This window comes from Mixophyes fleayi, chromosome 3, assembly GCF_038048845.1.
Source record: "Mixophyes fleayi isolate aMixFle1 chromosome 3, aMixFle1.hap1, whole genome shotgun sequence".
Lineage (NCBI taxonomy): Eukaryota > Metazoa > Chordata > Amphibia > Anura > Limnodynastidae > Mixophyes > Mixophyes fleayi.
Genome location: NC_134404.1, coordinates 123,480,105 through 123,503,008, shown reverse-complemented (window position 1 = coordinate 123,503,008; position 22,904 = coordinate 123,480,105). Strand labels below are relative to the sequence as shown.

General features: G+C 41.1%; 1 protein-coding gene across 2 annotated transcripts in view; it reads left to right on the top strand.

Annotated features, from left to right (window-relative positions):
- Positions 1-3,987: 3,987 nt before the first annotated feature.
- CCDC50 (coiled-coil domain containing 50) overlaps positions 3,988-22,904 on the top strand; it is a 68,310-nt gene continuing 49,393 nt past the window's right edge. The window contains exon 1 of one of the 2 annotated variants that reach the window (XM_075202289.1): positions 3,988-4,253. In XM_075202289.1, the coding sequence (XP_075058390.1) occupies positions 4,205-4,253 (49 nt within the window). In that variant the 5' untranslated portion in view covers positions 3,988-4,204. The remainder of the gene's footprint in view (positions 4,254-22,904) is intronic. The other variant, XM_075202290.1, reaches the window with a different exon arrangement.

Sequence of the window (22,904 nt, the reverse complement as noted above, 5' to 3'; positions counted from 1 at the left end):
TCCACGAGAATATGCAGGCAGAGGAGGGACGCTGAACGGCTGTAGCGGGTATGGGAACCACAGGTGAGCAGAGCAGGTAATCAGAAGCCAGCTGAGGACACGAGCAGGATACAGGAGTCTGTAGCGGGTATGAGAACCGCTGATGAGCAGAGCAGGTAATCCAGAAGCCAGCTGAGGACACGAGTAGGAAACAGGAATCAGTAGCAGGTATGGAAACCACCGATGAGTAGCACAGGTAATCAGCAGGAAGCTGAAGACACTAGTAGGACTCAGGAGATACCTTCAGAGACTCACAGGGAATGAGACTCAAGATCAGGCAACGAGGTAATGAGCACAGGTGCCTTAAATAGGGAGAGGTGCCTGATCCACCAATGAGATTAAAAGCAAAGGTCATAAGTTCTTGAATGCTGCGCATGCGCAGTGCATCAAGATGGCGGGCGGCCGCGGCTCAGGACAGGCGCCGGCAGGAAGGCTAGGGAACCACGCACCAGCAAAGAGGCACTCACGGTCCGGTGAGTGACACCCCCTCATAGTTGAGTATGGTAAAAAAAATTGCGCCGCCGATTTTCCGGGTTGTGGTCATGTATTTGGGGGCGTGGCAAATGTGCCATTGGGGCGTGGCTAACACATCAAAATCACTAGGCTCTCAATTCGCCCGAGCGTCACATATGTCCAAGCACTCCTGACTTTCAGGACATCTAGCACCAAAGTGTAGTATAGAAAAAATGCAGTGTGTACACAAAGAGTTCAGTCTTGGCCTCCACCTTACATTGGGCACAACACTCACCAAAAATTTTCATTGTCCCTACTAGAATCACAACATTTCACATACTGTCCTGCTCTCTCCTATCTGTTCTTCTCACTTTCACCACCTGTTGCTACATGTTTCTTTAGTTGCGGCTTGTCTGGATCCTGGAATGCTGGGGGCCCTATTTGGGAAAAAATAGCTACATTTAGATAATTCCAAACAACCCTGGCGTTAAATCAATACCATCCACGATTAATAATTAGGCCTTCATCTGGCTCCCCTTCATCACACTATACTATGCTGCTCCCCCCCCCCTTTTTCAATCCCACTGTGCCATTCCTCCTCCCCTTTTTAACCCCACTGTGCCATGTTGCCCCATTTTTTAACCCCTCTGTGCCCCCCATTTTTTAACCCCTCTGTCATGCTGCCCCCCCCCCATTTCCTCCCTTCACTTACCTTTTCTCCTTTCTTGGTCTTCTCTGCTGCTCTGTGCTGCTCTGTGCTCCATTGCCCCCGACTGACTGAATGCTGGGCATGACATGATGACGTCACACCCGGCATTCAGACAGTCTGAATGGAGCACAGAGCAGCAGAGAGGAGGGATGCCGGCTCTGCGAGCAGGTGAGTTTTTTTTGTTTTTTTTTTATAACTACCCTGCTCTCCCCCCCACCAACGACCGAGTCCCCCCCCCCCGCCGCAAAAAAAAAGAAAAAAGAAAGGAAAAAAAACGTCTTGAAAAAAAAAAAAAAAAGGAAAAAAAACGTTTTGAAAAAAAAATAAAAAATCAGCAGCGCAAGGGCCCGGCCCCTTGACATTCCCGGGCCCGAGAATGCGAGCTGAAATTGAGCGAGTAATTACCGTATAAACGGTAATAGTTTTAACGCGCTCGTTCCAGCGGCGCCCGGAGGAACAATTGAATACCCCCCTTTGTGTCTGATCTCCCTCCCTGCAGGAAGTTTAACACCATCTGGGTGGTCATAGACCGTTTCTCGAAGATGGCACATTTTATCCCTCTTGTTGGCCTTCCATACGCATCCTGTTTAGCAAATATTTTTGACAATGAAATATTCCGCTTTTTTTGCTATCAAAACAGATGTTAACGAATTGTTACTTGGTTGTGTGTATGCGTATATAGGTGTATGTATGCCTGATGGAAATATGGCTCATATGCTACAAGTGCAGAATTGGACACATAATGGGGCATATTCAATTGTTGGCGTTATAGCCAAAATTCTTGCGGTGCGTGCACTATTACCGTCATTACGGTAATAGTGCGCGTAAATACCGGTATTACGGTACTTTTCTCACTGAATCCAGCTTACTATTACCGTAATACCGGTATTAGTTTTTCCGCGTCGGAAACCGCGGACAATTGTATATGCCCCATAATGAGATACCTCCAACTTAGCATATGGATGTAAATATGCTATTTTAACAGGAATTTTTTTTTAGCATAAATTACGTGGAAAAATAAGTCAAAATCAGCATCAGGCAGACTGAGTTCACTTGATCGCTGTGATCGAGGAGCCATGAACCACTGTGCATACTTCCTGGTCTCAGTATGGCTTACAGGCAGTCGCAGCAACATATACAGTATACATACAGCGGACAAGAATGAATATACACATGTAGCTACTTTTACATATTTTAGTAAACATATGCACCATTGTTACAGGATCTTTTTTTCTCAGCATGATACCTTATGCACTGAGGAACAATATCAGGAAGACTACCTGTTCCTGTTTTCACATTCTTGTTTCATTCATTCATAGGCTCTAAATCCTACCAACTCAAATGGGAGAATTCAATTAGTTGCGAGGTCTGGAACAGTCTGCGGAGACACATTGTCTCTTGAGTTTTCTCTCAAATCTCCACTCATTCCCTCGCATGCCATAGAGATGCAAGGAAAAAAATGAGCAGACTTTCTGTACCGTATTGGCTGGCAATGTGTGCAGATGGACTTCGAGGCAATGTCCGGTGGCACCTTGCGGCTAACTAAATTACCCCTGTAATGATGGATCTTAGGTAGCACATATGTTCACAGAATCATGCTCCATACTGTTCTACAAACAGTGAAATAGCTTGTGTGGGAGGTGAATGGAAGTTCTTAGAAGTCAATGTAAGGTTAGGTAGGTAGGTAGCAAGAGTAGATGTCAGATGGCGGTATGCGTTCATCAGTTATGCAAGACAGAGAGGCATCTCCCTCATAACATGGCAGAAATATTTGACACCCATGTCACATTCGTCTCTCCTAGGCATACATCACGACTCAGTCTGAAAGCTTTGTAAATCACTGCTTACTGTACTTTGTTGCTATATTTTCACCAAACAAAAAAAACTCCATGCTCCTTCCACTGTCAGACTCAATTTAAGAACATTGAAATGTGTATTTTCTTTTCTTAATTTGTTCTTTATTTCAGTACTTAATATTATTTCAGTGTTACCGCCACCATTTCCATCTTTAGTGGGAAGGATCTACTGAAATCTATTTCAAATATATTTAAACCCAAACCATTTAAATTTCTAGCACTACTGTAAGTTCTTATCTTTGACTAATTTTACTTGTAAATATGTCCAGTATTTAAAACTCTACCAACTTCATACCTGCCAATGTTGCTGAATTTCATGGCACAGGACACATGTGGTGTCCACAATGAGAGTGGTATACGTGAAAACAAGTAGTGCATCCCCCGAAATGGGGGGTGGGTTGAGCTGATCAGGACATTAGTTAACTTGTCCCGATTTTCTAGTTGTAAATGTTGGCAGTCACAGATGACTTGTTTTCCCAGCAGCAACACATTGCACGCTTTACAGACAAACAAACCTTATGGTTTTTTTTTTCTTCTTCACTGCACTTGTTGGTCTCATATGTTTTATAAATTAACATATGTAGAAACATGCTGCGGATTTCAAATACATGTTCAAATTGTTAATCTTTGTCTTGTGTAATTATTGTTGTTTCCAACGTGAGGGTTGATCTCTTAGTTAAAGATAAATATTAAACAAATACAAACAAAGCAAAAAAAAAAATAGTAGTCGTAGTGCATCACAAAATGGCAAGTGGGTAACTATAAAATAGATATATAATAGTAAACATTTAATTTTGGTGTTAAAACATTTGCTAAAGCATTGAACCGTCTGACGCCAGCAGTGGAGGAGTTAAATCTCTTGCTGCCTCTTGTTAGCTCTGGGAATGTGACGTCATGCGATTGTTTAGCCAGCCCAGCCCTGGATGTATTTTGTCCTCTCTCACTTGCCATACAATCCTAGTGTAGACTATCCTGGTTACATTGTATCTTTTCTCAACAAATCTTGTTGATCGTGCGATCTAGTTAGTCTCAGGGATCCCACCGCCAATGACAGCTCTACGCCCGAACGGCTACGCAAGTGGCCCCAGGGCCGAATAGCGTGTTCCTCACAGAGGTGTTCCAGGAGGGCTGACAGCAGGCTGCAAACATGACTGAAATCAGTATCGACAATTCCAAGCTGCCAGGAGTCAAAGAAGGTAAATTCATTTCAGTTTCTGCCCACTACTCCCCCCCTCCTCACTCTTACACAACTGCGTGACTCTCCGCCTGCTCTCCAGCGGGGTAATGACGAGGTGATGATAAATGGGTTAACCTGTTTGCATTGGCAGCTATAGACCCCTTTACCTACATCGTTCTCTGACTTGATGGGCCCCTTGAGTCATTTAGGCGTATATTATAGATAATATCCAGGTACATTTGTGAAATTCACACTCCAGTGATATATGTATTGTCACCAGTACACACAGTGCCTGGGCTTACGCAGAATACTGTGTTATCCGAAATGATCATTGTTTTTACATTTACTTGTCAAAACACCTATTTTATCATTTGTTCAGTATTCTGGTGGTTCTCAAAAGTGCAGTTATTATGTGTGAGGTTTTATTACTAAATAGTTAATAATCTGTGATTATATGCAATAATATTTTTAATATAAGTTTCATATCACTTAAATCAGTCCCTGTCCCTTTTAAGCTTACAGTATGTTATCTACCCCATAAACACACTACGGTAAATCCTGTCCAAAACCAAACCTACCAGTATATATTTTGAAATTACATATTATTTGATCATATCTTAAGAGAAAAAAGCAATCTGTAAAAATGTTTTTTTTTTTTTTTTTTTTGTTACCCATTGCGGTATAAAAATTACATTAAAACTTGATTTTTATGGTGACACAATTGTATTAGTTCCTAGCTGTGAACCTTATTTTATTTGTGGATTATTTCATTTTGTTCAATATGGAAAGTATTTTTAGTATCCTCCAATTTTGGGTTTTTAGTTTGCAGAAAAGGTGTTGAATAGTTGCATGTAGATAAATTACCAGGTACAGTAAATAGGTGCGAAATAATGTTTGTCTGTAATATATGAATGTCCTGTATGCTCCGGAAAGACACAGCTGACGCAAGCTGTCCAGATAACTTTTGTAGAACAATAACAAATATTATTAAAATATTTAATGTCATGCCTTTTTGAATGCTACGTGGTGGTTTTCATCCTAAATATCAAGGCTACTTTTTTAAAAAAAAAAAAAATTTTTTACACTGCTTATATATCATGGATGCTCGTGTGTGTGTATATATATATATATATATATATATATATATATATATATATATATATATATCTTTCTGTTCTCTAGCCAAGCCATTTTCCATACCTGTGTGCTTATTAAATATTTTAAAGTAGTAGTGGAGGTGAGGGAATCTGATGTCATTTAACTTTAAGAAAGTGTAACAAAATAATTTATTTATATTCAAACAGGTTTCTGCATTTACCCACTCCCCCCTTCAACTGACCTTGTGTTTTGAGTTTTCTAATAGGAGTACAATGAGGTCATTATGAAAATCCACATGTACTTTTGTGAGGGAATAGTGATGACAGGTTTCAGACATGTAACCTGTCAAGTTACCACTGCAGCCAGCAGACTCTCATTGTTATGTGATAATTAACAAATGTTGTCTTATCGGGGTGGACAGAATAAGGTAGAATTTATAAACCAGAAGGATATTTAAATTAGTCAAGAAAGACGTGCATCCGGTTACCTCGATACAAATTATTTCCAAAAGTTAGGCGCCAGCAGTAATATTTTCAGTGCTTTGGTTACCTGGCTCCTGGGATTTACCTGGCTGCGCCGTACAGCGCCGTACATGTTTAGCGTCTTTGTGGCTGTAATTTGGCTTATACGTTTGACCTCCCTACACACATAACTAAAATAATAGCTTGATATGTGAAAGGCATGGAATGACGTGCATCTGCTGTAACAGATATGGCTAAAGCTAATGTACAATATGTTTAGCTCTAGAACTCTTTTTTTCCTTTTTGGATGTCTCCTACATTCATTCCATTCATTTATATATCATAACTCTGCCAGTAAGTATGCATACTGTTCACAACTTTTTCATCAGTGCTGATCATTAAGCTACATAACAGCTTGGGTTTGCTTCAAGAATAGTCCTAGGCATTTTTATACAAAGATATGTTCATTGTATTTAGTATGTGAACTATTTGCTTCTTTTAGTCTGGTGTAAATGTGACACTGACATCTCTTGCTTTCCTATAGTTACATAAATTAAGTGATGTTGATATACGGAATTAGAATAAAAACCCGCAGGCAGCAGACTATTTAACCTAAACAGACAGACAAAAAAAAAAGTAATCTTTATGACCCCATGATGGCAGGTAAATTAAGCCCCTGTGCCAGTCACACCAATTGTGCTATTTCTTGATTACAGCTATTGATGCTATTCCTTATAAGAAAATCCACTTAGTAAAAAATGCCACCATCTCTTCCTATGGTAGAGAATTGTTATTTATTGTGAAAAAAAAATATTTTTTTTGCTGATCATGCAACCCTCTTTCCTCTCATGGGGCCTATTTATCAAACAATATTCCCCTGTTAAATCGATTAATCACAAAAATAAGTGAAGTTGACATTTATGAACATTGCTTTCGCTGCAGATATCGTATCTGAAGCTGGCATACATTACCGTAATTGAAAATTTTCATTACTGTCAGCTGTGCTTCGAAGAGCAGAGCTAGACAGAGCATGTGTGGAGGGATCATGTGATCCCTCCCTGTCACATGATTCAACTTCGTTAAGAGCACTACAGTAGGGTTCTCTGTGCGCATGTCTGAGATTTTCGATCGGCACATGAACACAGGGAATGAAATGAGGAGAGTAGATTGCAATGAGGTTCGCATTGAAAAGAGACGAGTGAAAGGTGATTTTTTTTTTTTTTACTTTGGAGGAACAGCAAATTTTCGGAACTGCTGTTCCTCTGTAGGTTTTTTAATAAATATGAAAGATAGCTCAATCCTTATCTATGCCATGAGGATTGAAAAATATCTTTCATATTTTGCGGTGGATAATAAATAGGGGCCATTGCATCATATGAGCCCTTGTCAACATCATCATCACCTTGCCATTGTGATCGACCTGATAATGGAAAGTACTATGTAGTTTGTGGTCAGTCTGAAGAGTCAGACTTTATTCATCTCATGGCACAGATTAGTGACTTGTGCACAATCTTCTAACCGGTTTCTGTGGTATTTTTGATCTAAACCATACTTGCCAACTTTTCCTCGTTGGCTTCAGGGAGATCCCAGGAGAGGTGGGCATGCAGGGGCGAGGCTTGACAAATTGCATAATTTTTTGCCAATCGCATAATTTTGGCTAATTACAGCAGGGGGCAGGGCTAAGATGACACGATATTTGCGCCATTAAGTCACGCCCCCTGGCACTTATGTATTGCGGGACGAGAACCGGGAGGTTGCCCTGCTCTCCCGGGAGATCTCGCAGAAAAGCGGGAATCTCCCAGACGTTCCAGGATAGTAGGCAATTATGTGTTAAAGAAAAGCAGCTAATGAATCTCTAGAGACTGAAGTGTCTTTTACATTTCTGTCTCCATTACTGAAGTCATGTTGTCTTTATCTGTCAGTCTTTGATTAAATCTTGGTCTCCATGAAAATGGCCACCTCCATAGGCATCAATACATGGACATAGGACACAATTTCTGAACTGTGTCGTCATGCCACAGATGATGAAGTCAACCACGTCTTGTACTGGCTCAGCATCAGGGAGAATGCCAGACTCTTCAGGGAGTGAGATCACCCCTGTTTCAGGGAGTCTCCCTGACATTCAGGGAGAGTTGGCAAGTATGGCCTAAACTGCATGTGAAGGCATCTCACCCGGCCCTGCAGACGGAGGTCATTGAACCCTATGAAGAAAGTATATGAGTGTTTATAGAGCACACTGAGAGATGTCTTGCTTCCATGTTTCTTCAGCTTTTGCTTTGAGCACTTGTGTCTACTGTCTGCACTTTCTTTGTAGGATTCAGTGGCCCTTATTTGTGGTGCTGATAATCATACCATACTATGAACGTATATGGGTGCAGGGAAAGTTTTCATGTGTATTGGCACCAGGGGCATACTGGGCTAGGGGGCATCTTCCCCATGGGCCGGTCCCATAGAGGGCTATCTTGGGCTGGGTCACCAGCATTTGTTGTCCTTTAAAATAGGCTGCTGAGTTGAGTTGTGCCCCCTAGGCTGAACTTTGCCAGCCCTCCCCTGGCTGGCACTGGGATTTGCAGTGATGCATAAAGATTTTCAACGCATAATATAATACATAGACTTTTTATTGTGTTATGTGCTGCATATTTTAATTTTTAATCTATTACACACATAATTGTGACAGAGCATGCAGCCTTGTTTTCTAGACCTGGGGAATGATTGGTCAGACATAGTTTGCATTGTTTTTGAAGCCAGGATTTTATTACTTTTTGAAACCGTTTGTTTGGTAATTTAATTATTTTCTTGATGCAGTGTACTTGAGGTGTTGTCATTAGCAGTGATCTCTGGCTAATTCAAATATCATGTCCGTCGCTCCACCATTTCCTGTTACTTATGTGAAGGAATTGGTTATTTAGAATATATCTATTGTTGTACATTCATGCAAACTTTCTCTCACACATTGTTCCTTCTGTCTTACTGTGAAAGGAACTAAGCTGCAATAACTCACAATTATCATTATTGTTTCGGGCAAGACTGCGTACTAAGTTGTGCATAAATAAATGTGGTTAAAAGTATTTCATATATCCTTCTAAGAACAATTTACATTTTAATATGAGGAGTTCTGCTGAATGTTTTGTTTTTATTTCTTTTTTTAATTTTCAAAATCATGAATTGATTTACACTGATCTGCCACAACATTAAAACAGCTGACAAGTGAGGTGAATAACATTGATTATCTCGTTACAATGACCCCGTTCAATGGGTAGGATGCATTAGGCAGCAAGTGAACAGTCAGTTCTTAAAGTTGATGTGTTCGTAGCAGGAAAAATGGTCAAGTGTAAGGATCTGAGAAACTTTGACAAGGGCCAAATTGTGATCGCTAGATGACCGAGTCAGAGCATCTCCAAAATGGCAGGTTTTGTGGGGTGTTCCCGTTATGCAGTGGTTAGTACCTACCAAAGTTGTTCAAGGAAGGACAACCTGTGAACCGGCGACTAAAGCTAGCCGTGGGCCGAAATTTTTTCGGACCACAGACCGCATCTCCTGCATGTCACTGTAATATTTTAAAAAGCTCTGCACCACCAAGTTGATTGTGTTAGCAAAACAGGGAATGTGATGGAATTCACCCAGCTGTAATGCTCACAATATTGGTGGCATTATCATAAATGACATATCCTCAGGAGAGTCCAAACCAGATAAGCCATGTTGCAATGACATCCCTTAATTTTTCTAGCAGGTTGTCAGCAGTAGGACTCATCATCATCATCATCATCATCATCATCATAGGACTCTTAGAGATGTGGGTGATACACAAATTGAGGATACCACTTTGGAATTGCAACAGGAGGAGGGGGATATTTGTGTAGCCGACGACGGCGCTAATGAGAATGTTGATGAGGATGATGTTTCTTGTGTAAGTTCTGCACCAGTGGAAGCCGTTCCTTCCAGTGATAAGAAGAAGGTCATTGTCATGCCTGGGCATAAGATCAAAAAATCCACCTCTTATGTGTGGAACTATTTTTACCTAATCCTGACAGTTGTCTAGCAATTTGTAACGTTTGTAAAGCCGCAGTCAGTAGAGGTAGGGACCTTAACCATCTAGGAACATCATCCATGTCACACACTATATATATATATATATATATATATATATATATATATATATATATATATATATTATATAAATGTCTAGTGGCGTGTGTTAGTCTGTCGGTCTGTGTGTGTGTGGAAAAAATAAAACCGAGCTGCAGCGCCACCTGCTGGGCAGAGTTATACACTGACCTACTAAATTCTTAGTGTGTGTGGAAAAAAAAACTCAGGGCTGAAATTTGGTATACTAAGATGTTTTTAATTTGTTAATTTAATTTGTTAATTGTTAAAAGTGTTTATAAAGATTTAAAAAAAAAATATATATATATATTTCTTGAAGGAGAAGTGACAGTTGGGAGTGGTTGGTGGTTGCCGGGGGTGACAATGGGGAGTGGTTGGTGGTTGAGGCCTGGGCTATGGCCCAAATGCATGACAAGAACCTTTTTAACACCTTAAGTAGCTTGATTTGACTAGAATGCATGAGTATCATGCACGGGTTAACGTGTGTGTGTGTGTGTGTGTATATATATATAATTAAAAAATTTTTTTAAATCATGCTATGTTGGATTTGTGGATCTAGAACTTTATTTGCTTTACCAGGATACAAGAGTTGTCAACATCTTGAAATTGGATCACTATGTACAAGAGATGCAATGAGCTCCTGGTCAGCAAGCTGATCGTTAAAGTGGTACATGACAGCAACGTCTCCTCCAGTTTCTCTGGCAACTGCTGCTAGGAAAATACTTAGCTTTCCCAAGACACCCAGTGGTGATGCAGATAAGTCAGCACAACATTTTGACATTTGGTCTGGTCTGAAAGAATTGGCCAAAAATAGTGACGGCTCTGCCGTAAAATGAACTGCAAATTCCAAGAAGAAGGCCAATACCGGTATTTACATCAGAGTACAGAGACTTCTGTAATGGTGGATTCCAGCGGGGATGAATTAGTATTGTGTGAGGATGGTGTACACACTGATGAGGATAAGGGGGGAGGCGGGGATGATAGTGTAGATTGCAGGTACTGTGATCTAACTGAGAGAATGGAGCTAGCTGATGCTGGTATGTTTGTTAATATTTTGGGTAGAATGGCATGTTGACAATTTTATGTTTTTCTACAGTAAACTTTCACCTTTATTATAGAGTTGTTTTTTTTTTCTTTTTACAATTTTGTTTCCCTGACTTAAAACCACTATGCACTTGAACATAGGCTTTAGCAGATGACATAGAGGGATTAGTATCATCATAACTGGTGTCAACAGCTGCTTTGTGTTCCCGGTCTTCTGTGGACTGATGCTAATTCATATCAATGGCACAGAGCAATGTGACTTGAGACTGAAAAGAACACTGCTTCCCCTGCTTCTGTGTGACCAAAGGCACTGAGACTGGAGAGTGACATGAACACTGCCAGCTGTCCTGTTTCTGCGCAATGGCACAGAGCAATGTCACTGGAGACTTATAATAGCACTACCACCCCTCCTGTTTCTGTATGAGCAATGGCACACACAGGTTCAGTTCCCCCCCCCCTCCCTATAGATATGCAGGGCAGTCCCCCCCCCCTCCCTATAGATATGCAGGGCAGTTCCCCCCCCCCTCCCTATAGATATGCAGGGCAGTCCCGTCCCCCCCTCCCTATAGATATGCAGGGCAGTTCCCCCCCCCCCCTCCCTATAGATATGCAGGGCAGTTCCCCCCCCCCCCTATAGATATGCAGGGCAGTTCCCCCCCCCCCCCCCTCCCTATAGATATGCAGGGCAGTTCCCCCCCCCCCTCCCTATAGATATGCAGGGCAGTTCCCCCCCCCCCCCCTCCCTATAGATATGTAGGGCATTTCCCCCCCCCCCTCCCTATAGATATGCAGGGCAGTTCCCCCCCCCCCTCCCTATAGATATGCAGGGCAGTTCCCCCCCCCCCCCTATAGATATGCAGGGCAGTTCCCCCCCCCCCTCCCTATAGATATGCAGGGCAGTTCCCCCCCCCCCTCCCTATAGATATGCAGGGCAGTTCCCCCCCCCCCCCCTCCCTATAGATATGCAGGGCAGTTCCCCCCCCCCCCCCCTCCCTATAGATATGTAGGGCATTTCCCCCCCCCCCCTCCCTATAGATATGTAGGGCATTTCCCCCCCCCCCCCTCCCTATAGATATGCAGGGCAGTTTCCCCCCCCCCCCCCCCCCTCCCTTGACTTGGGTACACTGGCACTTGTAGAACTACAGGTGCTACCATACCCATGGCTGTCAGTACCTGTCAGTGCATACTGGCACTAGGTTCCGTGGTGCCACATAGTAAAGTAAATAAACACACACTGTTAGAAACCCTCTTGCCAGTCGGAGCAAAACCGTTTTGATTTAGTACTTGGAGACAGGCCCCATGGCTGTACTTTGTGTCATTGCTCTTAGCAGAGAATGTTGTCTATGAGGATATAGTGATGCAATTTATTCCCATGGATTACTGGAAGAAAAAAAAAATCCCGAGATTTTAGCTGTGGAATACAGACTGCAACAAGAGTATAGGTGAGCCTTTATTTATTTTCATAGTGGGTTGGTTTATTTACTTTTAATTTACTGTATGGCACAACCAGTCCCAGCAGGTCCTGGCTTGCTGCTCTTGATACTACAAACACTACTGTGTGCTGTCAGCCATTGGTGCTACATCTAATTTACTATCTTTGCCAACCTCCACTGACCAAGTCTAATTTGAAATAATTTTTACATTTTTTAAAGTTTGTTAGGCTGAAGCAGATTAATAATCAAACTAATGGTCAGTACATGTAGCCAGTAGAAGTCCATTTCATAGTAATTCTTTAATTCTAATGGCCATTTTTGTGGAGGTCTTTTTTTTCTTTACTAATGGATGTCAAATGTTCAAAATTGATCCTAAAATTCTATTTTGCAAATATTACCCCTATACATGTAAGCATTTTCTGTATAGAGTGTATATAACACTTATGTGTCCTGAAAATCCTGCCTTCGTTGGGCAACTATTGCTAGTGAGTCCTCTGTATATGGCTGGTCCCCTCTGCTGCGCCAACAAACCAACATAATCAGATTTGAACTGAACTGCACAAATAGTTTCACGCTGATGACAGCCAGATGAAACGGCTGTAAACAGAGGAATCAATATGATCACCCCCTCACTCCTGAAGTTAGGATCATAGAACCGGTATATGCTTTATACACTCTATAGGTATAACAGGGGTAATAGTTGCTTTTGAGCCCTCAAATATGGAGTCAAGCACCAGTTTCCAGGGCTAACATCTTTACTGGGGTGCTACCCCAAAAATTTGTTAAGGCAGTCCTACTGGGAGCTGTCAGTGCACCAAATGGAGTGAATGTTGCATTCATTATTAACATATCAAATTGTTGTAGTAGAATTGTGGGAACCTGTCTCCAGTGTATCATAAGATTTTGTTCCTGGAGATTCCATAGCAATGACTCATATAAAAGGGATTTTTAAACCGTGCTTAGGAAATGTTAATGATTACCCTACTGGCACTGATGACTAACCTTGATGTTATGTGATAGTTGATCCAAGATGCTATTGTTTGTCATTTTCTCTGATTTTCTTTTTTTTTGACAATTGTAGGAAGTGTCCTGGCATTTCTTCCTCAGAATTTACATACTCTATAATCTATGGCAGATGTAATTTGATGAGCAGTCAGTACTTGGATTTGGTGTTAGTTATGTCACATGACAGAATCCAGACCTAGCAATGAAGTCAAAACACATGTTGATATGCACATCACCTCAGGCAAGCAACAGTGTTTTTCCAATTTTAACCTCCTATTTTAAGAGTACATTAGTTCTTATAAAACACAAGGAGATGAGAAGTCAGATCAGAGTTCTGTTACCTGTATAAATGAACTCCGACAGATGTCTTGTGCTAAAGTCATTGTGTTTTAGTATGATATCAGCACTTAATGCCTTTAATCTGCAAATCATACTTGGGGATGTACTCGGGTTTGAAGAAGGCTGGGTTGGAACAACCTATAGCCAATTGCATCATCAGAATATTGAGTGTGGTGGGCTTATGGATCAGTTATCATCCATTCATGTGATCATGTAAGCGAGGACTGGGCCATATGTCACATGGGCAAAGTCAAGATATGAGGTAGGGAATAGAGGTTATCAGGAAACCACATACTTGAGTGGGAATGGAATGAACAGGGTCCCCATTAGCAGTGATGTGAAGCTCCTATGCAGCTGGTTAAGATTAAGCAGTACTACTCGTTTGTTATTTTGTTTACTTTGCACCTGTTCACATTATTATGTCTGATGTTCTTGCTGGGATTTTCACAAATTGAATCAACGAACTGAGCTCTTGCATTTATACAGATGGAAACGGTTATAGCTGAGCAGTTTTAAAGTTGTCATTCCTCACAAACAGGATTGTGTAGAATTGATATAGACAGTAGTTTTTACTATCTTAGATGGGGTCTATGTTAAATTACTTTTGCAAAAAAAAATGCAACATTTTTAGTTGAGTTAAGGAGTTAAATCATTTGTTTTTGCAATGTCTTGTGTAAGATATATATGTATTCTGCCAATTATTTTTTAGATGTATGCAGCATGATGTAAATATGTTGATGTGGGGAGCAAAGGATAGTTGTGAGTCAAGGATTACACCTAGGCAGCAAGCTTACAGGGTGGGATCTTTGATTATGTTATTAACAGATATAGAAATGTCAGGCAGAAAGCTTCTATTGATGGATGGGAATATTATTAATTCTGTTTTTGAAAGATTGAGTTTGAGTTGGAGAGAGGACATCCAAGACGAAAGACAGTCAGGACCAAGAGACAACACAGATGGTGAGAGATCAGGAGAAGATAGATAGATTTGTGTATCATCTGCATAGAGATGATACTGAAATCCAAAGGAGCTTATTAGTTTTCCAAGAGAAGCGGTGTAGATAAAGAAGACCTAGGACTGAGCCTTGTGGTTTTACTAGTGATAAAGGAAGCAGAGTTGAGGTTGTTCTAGAGAAATTAACATTGAAAGAGTGTTTAGATAAGTTGGATGAGACCCAAGATAGGACAGTGCCTTGAAGACCTAGGGATTGTAGTGTTTGTATGAGGTGAGTGTGGTCAACAGTTTCAAATGCAGCAGGGAGATCCAGGAAAATTAGAAGGGAGTAATTGCCTTTAGTTTTAGCTGTGATCAAATCATTGACAACTTTCGTCAGCGCACTCTCTGTGGAGTGTTGAGAGTGAAGGCCTGACTGAAGAGCATCCAATAGGTTGTTTTGTAGAAAGAAATTGTATGAGTGAGTGTAGGCAATTCTCTTGAAGTTTTGAGGGGCATGGGAGCTGAGAGATAGTTTGGGTCAGAATTTTTTATTTTTTTTTCTTATCAATCTTGTTCTTCAAATAAGAAGCAAGATCCTGGGCACTGATGGTAGTCTGAGGATTTGGGGTGGGAGGGTTTAGAAGAGATTTAAATGTGTTAAAAAGGCATTTGGGGTTAGAAGCCTGAGCATAGATTAGAGATTGAAAGTATGTTTGTTTAGCAGTGTCCAGAGCATTTCAATAGGAGTTGTAGATGGCAGTATATGCGCTGAAATCATAAGAGGTACAAGATTTACGCCGGTGACATTCTGCTTTACTGGAAAGTTTGATTTGTTTTTTTTTTAGATTTCTCTTTACTTTAGTGTGCCATGGTTAACAACAAAGTCTATGCGGAGTACAAAGAGTCGCTGAAGCCACTTGATCGAGTGCACTTTCTAGGGTATGATGAGGTACTGCCATATCAGGGGAGGACAATGTAGACATTGGGGAGAAAAGGTGTTAGAAAGGGGTGGAAAACTGTTGAAAATCAATAGAGTTAATATTCCTGCGGCTATGTAGAGGCTTGGAAGAGTTTGACAGCAGGGAGGTTAAAGCACTGGGAGTGAGCGAGTAACTAATAAGGTGATGATCCCAAGAAGGGGACAGGCGTGTTAAGCAAATTAGAAACTGAGCATAGTCTAGAGAAAACAAGGTCATGACAGTGGCTATACCGATGGGAGAGGTCAAGTGAGGAGGTTCGAACAAACAGTTTTGAAGCAGCATTGGAACATGGATTAGCAATAGGGATGTTGAAGTGACCCATGATGATGGTGGGGATGACAGAAGATAAGAAGTGATGGAGCCATGTAGAAAAATGTTGAAGAAATTATTGGTGTGGTCCAGGGGATTGATAGGTCACAGCCATACACATAGTGAATGGGTTAAAAATCCAAACAGTATGTATTTCAAAAGATGTGAACTTGAGTGATGGGACATTTGGTATAACAGTGAATGAGCACTGTGGGGAGAGAAGTAGACAACCCCCCCCCCCCTCCTTGTCTGGGTGAAATGGAGGCCCCATATGAAAGGGCTGCAGTGTCTAATTGCATGAGCCTTGTTTCTGTTATTGCCAGAAAGTTGAGGTTGTTTGAGAGGAAGAGGTCGTGTATGGAGGTAAATTTGTTAGAAACAGAACGTGCATTCCAAAGGGCACATTTAAAGGACTTTGGAAGAGAGGGGAAACAGGTGATGTGTTTGAGGTTTGCTGAATTTCGGCTGTGTTCAGATATGTGTGTGGGAGACGTGAGGGGGTCCTGGATTAGGTTAGAGCTAACAGAAGCACGCAGGCGGAAAGGTGATTGTAAGATGTGTGTCCTTTTTAGTTTCTGGCGACGGGGTGAGGCTGTTATAACTATTGTCTTTAAATAGGACAACAGTTCATGAGTGTTAACTAGAGGTGAATGAAGTAATGAAGTGACAATGTGGACAGAGTGTGTGTTGCAGGAAGGGTGAAGGATGATATAGTTCCAAAGATAACACCATGAAAGGAGAGCTAGTAAAATAAATTGTCAGACATTAGTATTTAGATGAAAAATAACAACAAATGTGGGAATTAAAAGCATTACCTAGTGGTGATGTCCTGTGCAATCGGAGTAGCAGAGTAAGGCTGCAGCAGATGTAGTTTATTTCTAGATGTCTTCAACTGTTGTTCAATGTATGTTCAACTGTCTTGTTTAAATGTATTTTCTAAACACGTTTTTGTGAGAAAAACAGTTGGTGCAGAAAACACACGCCTGCCCTTATTTTTCTTCCAGACACACAACTTTCTGAATATTGCTTAAATTCTCTCATTAAAAATACCAGACATTAGGCTTTTCTTTTTTTGTTTTTCTTTTTTTGAACTTGTGATATACATTATTTCATATTGTAGATTTAATTTTATGTCCAATGCATCTCAACCACTGTTGTTTTGGTTCTCCATTTTATCTAGTTTCAGTTATCAGTTCTGACCTCTCCCATTATATTGAAAACACTGTTTATTTTGGTGGCAGTTTTGAGCTATGGTTTGTGTATTTTATCACTCAGACTAAAGCAGGAGCGGAATGAAGGTGATTGGTGAGTTCATGAATTAAGTGTATGTTATACGTAACATGATGTGCCATTAAAACACAATTTTCTCCTATTGTCTGAATATGCACCACTACTACAGGGTGCAACCACACCTTTAAGCCGCTTTTGGACTATGAGACTATGAATATCAAGTCAGTACATACTACCTTATATAGGTTGTCTCATGTCCTCTAAACATGAATATTAGATATCTGTAATATGCAGGGACACCAATTCCTGACACGCTATAGCAAAACCATTTTTTTTGTTTTGTTATTTTGTTAAAGGAAGGACATATGATGCTAGCTACCAAATATAAGTCCTGGCACAGTTTTGTAATCAGACCAGGAGTAATTCATTTACATAAGGGGCATACTAAACTGAAAGCCTGCACATCTGGAACTTTTGTAATGTAAAGGTTAATACAATGCTAGTTTTTATATGGAATAAAAAAAAATGGTCATACAGTGATTTACAGGAAAAATTGTAATATTTGAAGAGATTACAGTACTTTCAAAGGTAGTAAAAAGCCCTGAGCTCTAAAAATATACAGTTTATAGCAATTACATATATAAAAATGGAATATCAATGATTTCTTATTCAAAATGGTGCTTTATAATGCTTTCTGTGACTTTACACTTTTGAGTTCAGAAGTGTTCTACAGCTTAATAACCAAGCCCATTTTCAAATTTTCGATTTGCATCCGTTTTGCGAAGTTGAAATGTCTACCAGAAGAGACCTTATAGAGTCACAAGATACCCCAATATGTCTCCACCTTTTTAGCCCCAAGTAAAGGGAAGTAAGTGAACCTAATTGTAACTTCTGTATCAGCTACAAGTATAGGTAGTGTAGCATTAATTTATTAATGCTGCCTTGCACGATAGGCCTAATTAAGGTCTTCCATGCAGCTGTTTGGGACATATTAAGGCATGTTGTTTTATTGCCTATGTAAGAACATTACAGATCCTAAACGTTTGTGTAAAATGTCTTTGTCTAGATGAATTATGCTTGGGCAAGTCCAGGTTCAGTGTATAATTCTTATTTAATTATTTAATTTATTTAATTCTTAAATAGGAAACATAAAGGATACCAATATTACTTTCCATAATATTTGTTTAAGAAGACCTCCATAAACATTTAGGATCACGGAAAGTAACAACATAACATGTGTCAATGATATATACATATCCACTAAGGAACATTTGGGAATTATGTATATGTCCTAGGAATTCATATTGTAATTTTATTTCAAATCTATAAGCATAGAAAATCATACCATGTTTAGTAGAATGCCATATCTCTGCTATATTCCCAAAGAGTTATGATCTATTTTTAAAACCTTCTAATAGAACTGGTCTTGGACCAAAGGGAAACAAAATGGTTGTCAAATAGATTAGCATACCAGCACACCTCTTTCAGTGATGTTGCCAGGGATGGGGGTTTAAGGAGAAAGTAAGTTAAAAAGTAATGGCATTTGATTGTAGGAATTGTCACTTTTTAAGGAAATAAACTACTGCTGCTAAGGGTTTGTCCACCTTTTAGTCTTTCCCCGTGTGGCAGTTTCTGTGAAAAAGTATGCATGTGTAAGTCTTACATTTCTGTTATTTTATTTGTGTGCTTTTGATTTGTTTTGCATCTATATTTCTTTATGTCCATTTGTTATCACTTTTTTTTTATTCCATGAGCATTTTGATTTTTGTGACATTAAATCACATGTAATAATTCTGTCTTTGTGTTCTTAAGAAAAACACACACACACACACACACACACCAGCCTTGTTTCTTCTGTTGCTGCATTTATGCAGGGACTTGTTTATGCTAAGTCAGGAAGTAACTGAAGACCAGGGTCATAAAGAGGTCAGTTCCACGGCTGCTGTTTGCCACAAGCAAAGTCTCCCAGGTAGACATGCAGTTCTACCCAGAGCCAGGTCTGGAGGTGGAGGTTGCCATGCTACAGAGGCACTCTTCCTGCCATACCATTAATCCACTGGCCTGGCCAGTGAAGGTAATGTATGCCTGTGTAGTGCAATACGGGATGCTCCTCCCTATGCACTGACCGACCTCCAGCTATGTCTTTGCTGCTCAGTTGATAGGGGGTTGATGAGTTCTCACAACAGGGTGCTCCTCCTTGCCCACCAGATTCTCCAACCCACCCCCCAGATGCATGATGATGAATAGAGCTCAACAGAGGGTGCTCCACACAGTGGACAGCCTACCAATTCTCCTCCATTTTAGAGCTACCAGTCTCCAGCTATATGATGTCAACAATGCTCTAATACCCTCAGCATGTGACCCTCTCCCTCTGCCTACCCCTCTGCCTGTGAGTCTCACATTCAGTCTTCTCCTCAGCCTATGTCTGTAATGTTCTAAAACCCTCTGCATGTGAGTTTCTACCTATGTATACTCCTCCCTCCGCTCTGTCTGCACCTCCGCTTGTGAGTCTTTCCCTCAGTTTCCCCATCCTTCCCCTCAGTGTGTGACTGCATGCCCTTGTCACTCCCCTCTGTTCCCTTAATGTGTGTCAGCATCCCCCTCCATCTTAACAAGTAACATATGGAGCATAATTTTTCCTGACATGCGTGCACCATCCCACATGTGCAGACAGTAAGGGAGCCAATAAAAAGTCTGCCCCCTACTGTATGCAGCTCAGAAGTTTGGCTGGAAAAAGGTGGGAGGGCTTAGCGTAGTGTCGGGGGTGCTGAATGGTGCGTGGGCTATTCATTTACTTCTGTGGTGAGGATGTGGGCTATTAATTTAACTTGCTTCCCATATTCACATAAGTTGTGGAGTTAGCTGCTGCTACAGAGATCACCAAAGGAAGAACAGAGATGCCAACGGCAATAACAGTTGAACTCTCTGGGTCCAGCAGCTTGCCTGAGAGGTTATTCCAGTAGATCTGGTTTGGTCACATCCATTGGTACCACCTTGTAATTTTCCACTGCCTTCACAAGATTTGATTTGTTTTACCTTTGTGAGAGGATGATTATCTGGGATGTAGAGTACAGAACTGATCAAAAGTGCAGACATCTCAAGGTGTTCATCTCTTATCATAAATTTGTGAGTGTATTACTAAATATAAGTTGACTTGTATAAAACAATACAGCTGTCACTATATTAGTTTTCATATGATAAAACATGAGATGTGTTGTGCTGTATTTACATTTGCTGTGTAATCGAGTGAAAGCTGTTCTGCTATAAGCAATTCAGGGCTCATTTACCCATTTTCCCTGTGCATTTGTGTGAAACTCATAAAAAGTAACATGTGCCCTAGATGTGCTTTTAGTGATATATTTGAAACATGCTTTGCGCTTTTACATATTAACTGTAATGTACTGGAAGAATGGGTAGTATATTAAAACATAAAATGAGAGCTTGCTTACTCACCTTCACGCTCTATTTGTTGGATACACCAGGATTACAGATGGGTTGAATTGTCCCATTCTCCACACACCTTTACCCACTTGGCCTATTTTAAACAACCCAAGTGGAGGTCTATATACCTCCCCCATGCCTTATCTATTCAGACAGTTCACTGGGAAGTGTCAACTAAACCTACACAAATCACAAATAGGCTGAGGGGGAAGAGGAGTGTGGCATGAGACAGTTGGAGCAAGCTGGGTCACCACTGTATGCAGAGATATAATCATGGAATATAAATTAAACAAGTATTTTGTATTTTTCAAACTATTTTTTTTGTTAGTTTGTTTTGGGTGGTTCTCTTTCCCATCATGTTTATTTGATTGAAATGTTTTCAATAATGCACCGCAAGGCTAAATATTACACATTACTTACTATGGTTATGGTGATTATCTTTTAATATTTAACAGCCAAGGTGTGACTGTTTTGTGCATATGATTGTCTGGTAGAGGGACAAAGGTTTGATTTGAGTCTCTGCTGCTTGGAGACCACTGTAGAGTTGATAAAGACACTTCATAGACTATAGTGCTTGACTGTACAATATTGTTCTTAGAGGATCAGGCTAGCCCAGCGGTTCCCAAAGTGTGCGCCGCGGCTCCCAGGGTGCCGTGGCCAGGGAAAAAAAAAAATACTTGCCGATCCAGCGACGTCTTGGACCCAGCATACTCCTCCCTTTTCGCTTCTCACTGAATGTCAAACGTGACATCATCACGCCCGACATATTCAGTGAGAAGCGGCAGATGAGAGGAGGATGCTGGGTTCCGGGAACCGCCGAATTGGTAAGAAGACAGAAGAAATAGAAAGAAGGCCAAGTATGGCAAGTAAAGAAACGAAGGGGAAATGGTGATGGTAAACGGCAGGTCCGCCTTCAGAAAAAATCGGGCCCAGTACGGGCCCCCCCCCCATGAGCGGGCCCCCATCATGAGCAACACATACTTACCTGGGGCCCGCCGCTGGTCTCCGCTATTCTGTCTTCAGGTGACAGCCAGGCACCAGGATCCAATCGCAGGGGTGGAGGATTCATTCCCCCTGCGATCATGTGATCTGTCACAGGCAGAGCACATGATCGCAGGGGGAATGAATCCTTCACCCCTGCGATCGGATCCTGGTGCCTGGCTGTCACAGTGACAGCCAGGCTGAAGACAGAATAGCGGAGAGCAGCGGCGGGCCCCAGGTAAGTCTGTGCTGAGCTGTTGTACCGGGCCCCCTGGTGAGCCCGGGCCCGGTACAACAGTACCCCCCCGTACCCCCCTGATGGCGGCCCTGGTAAACGGCACTGGAGGGGCAAAAGAATGAAGGAGGGGCACAGAGTGTGTGGATGAAGGGGGCACAGAGTGTGTGGATGAAGGGGGCACAGAGTGTGTGGATGAAGGGGGCACAGAGTGTGTGGATGAAGGGGGGCACAGAGTGTGATGATTTTTGTACATGTTTTTTTATTTTGTTTGATCTTATTCCTCTTAATATTAGCTGTAAATTATTTTTTGACAGAAATATCATTGAAGAAAATATATAAAAATATTCTTTTCCCTTGGATTTATGAGTATTATTTTTACAAGGGAAGACAGTGTAATTTTGCCACTGTATAAATCGTTGGTAAGACCTCATCTTGAATATGCAGTACAGTTCTGGGCACCACTCTATAAAAAAGATAATTTGGAACTAGAAAGGGTTCAGAGAAGGGCGACAAAATTGATAAAGGGTATGGAGTCATTAAGTTATGAGGAAAGGTTAGCCAGTTTAGGCATGTTTACTTTAGAAAAGAGGCGTCTAAGGGGAGATATGATTACTATGTACAAATACATTAGGGGTCAATACAGAGAGCTTTCATAGGAACTTTTTACCCCAAGGACCATACACAGGACACGTGGTCATCCCCTAAGGTTAGAGGAGAGGAAATTTCACAACCAGCAAAGGAAGGGGTTCTTTACAGTAAGGGCAGTCAAGATATGGAATTCATTGCCAGGGAAGGTTGTGATGGCAGATTCAATAGATATGTTTAAGAAAGGGTTAGACAAATTTTTAGCGGAAAGGTGTATCCAGGGATACGACCGTTAATTTAAAATAAAGGATAGTAGTGGATATAGGGTAAAAATTGGATTGCAATATTGAGTCTGGGGGGATTTTCAAAATTGAAACAGATGGGCGGTTGCCTACTCTGGATTAATTTCAAATATAAGTGCAGGATCGCAGGAGATCCAAAATAGGTTGAACTTGATGGACTGGTGTCTTTTTTTCAACCTCATC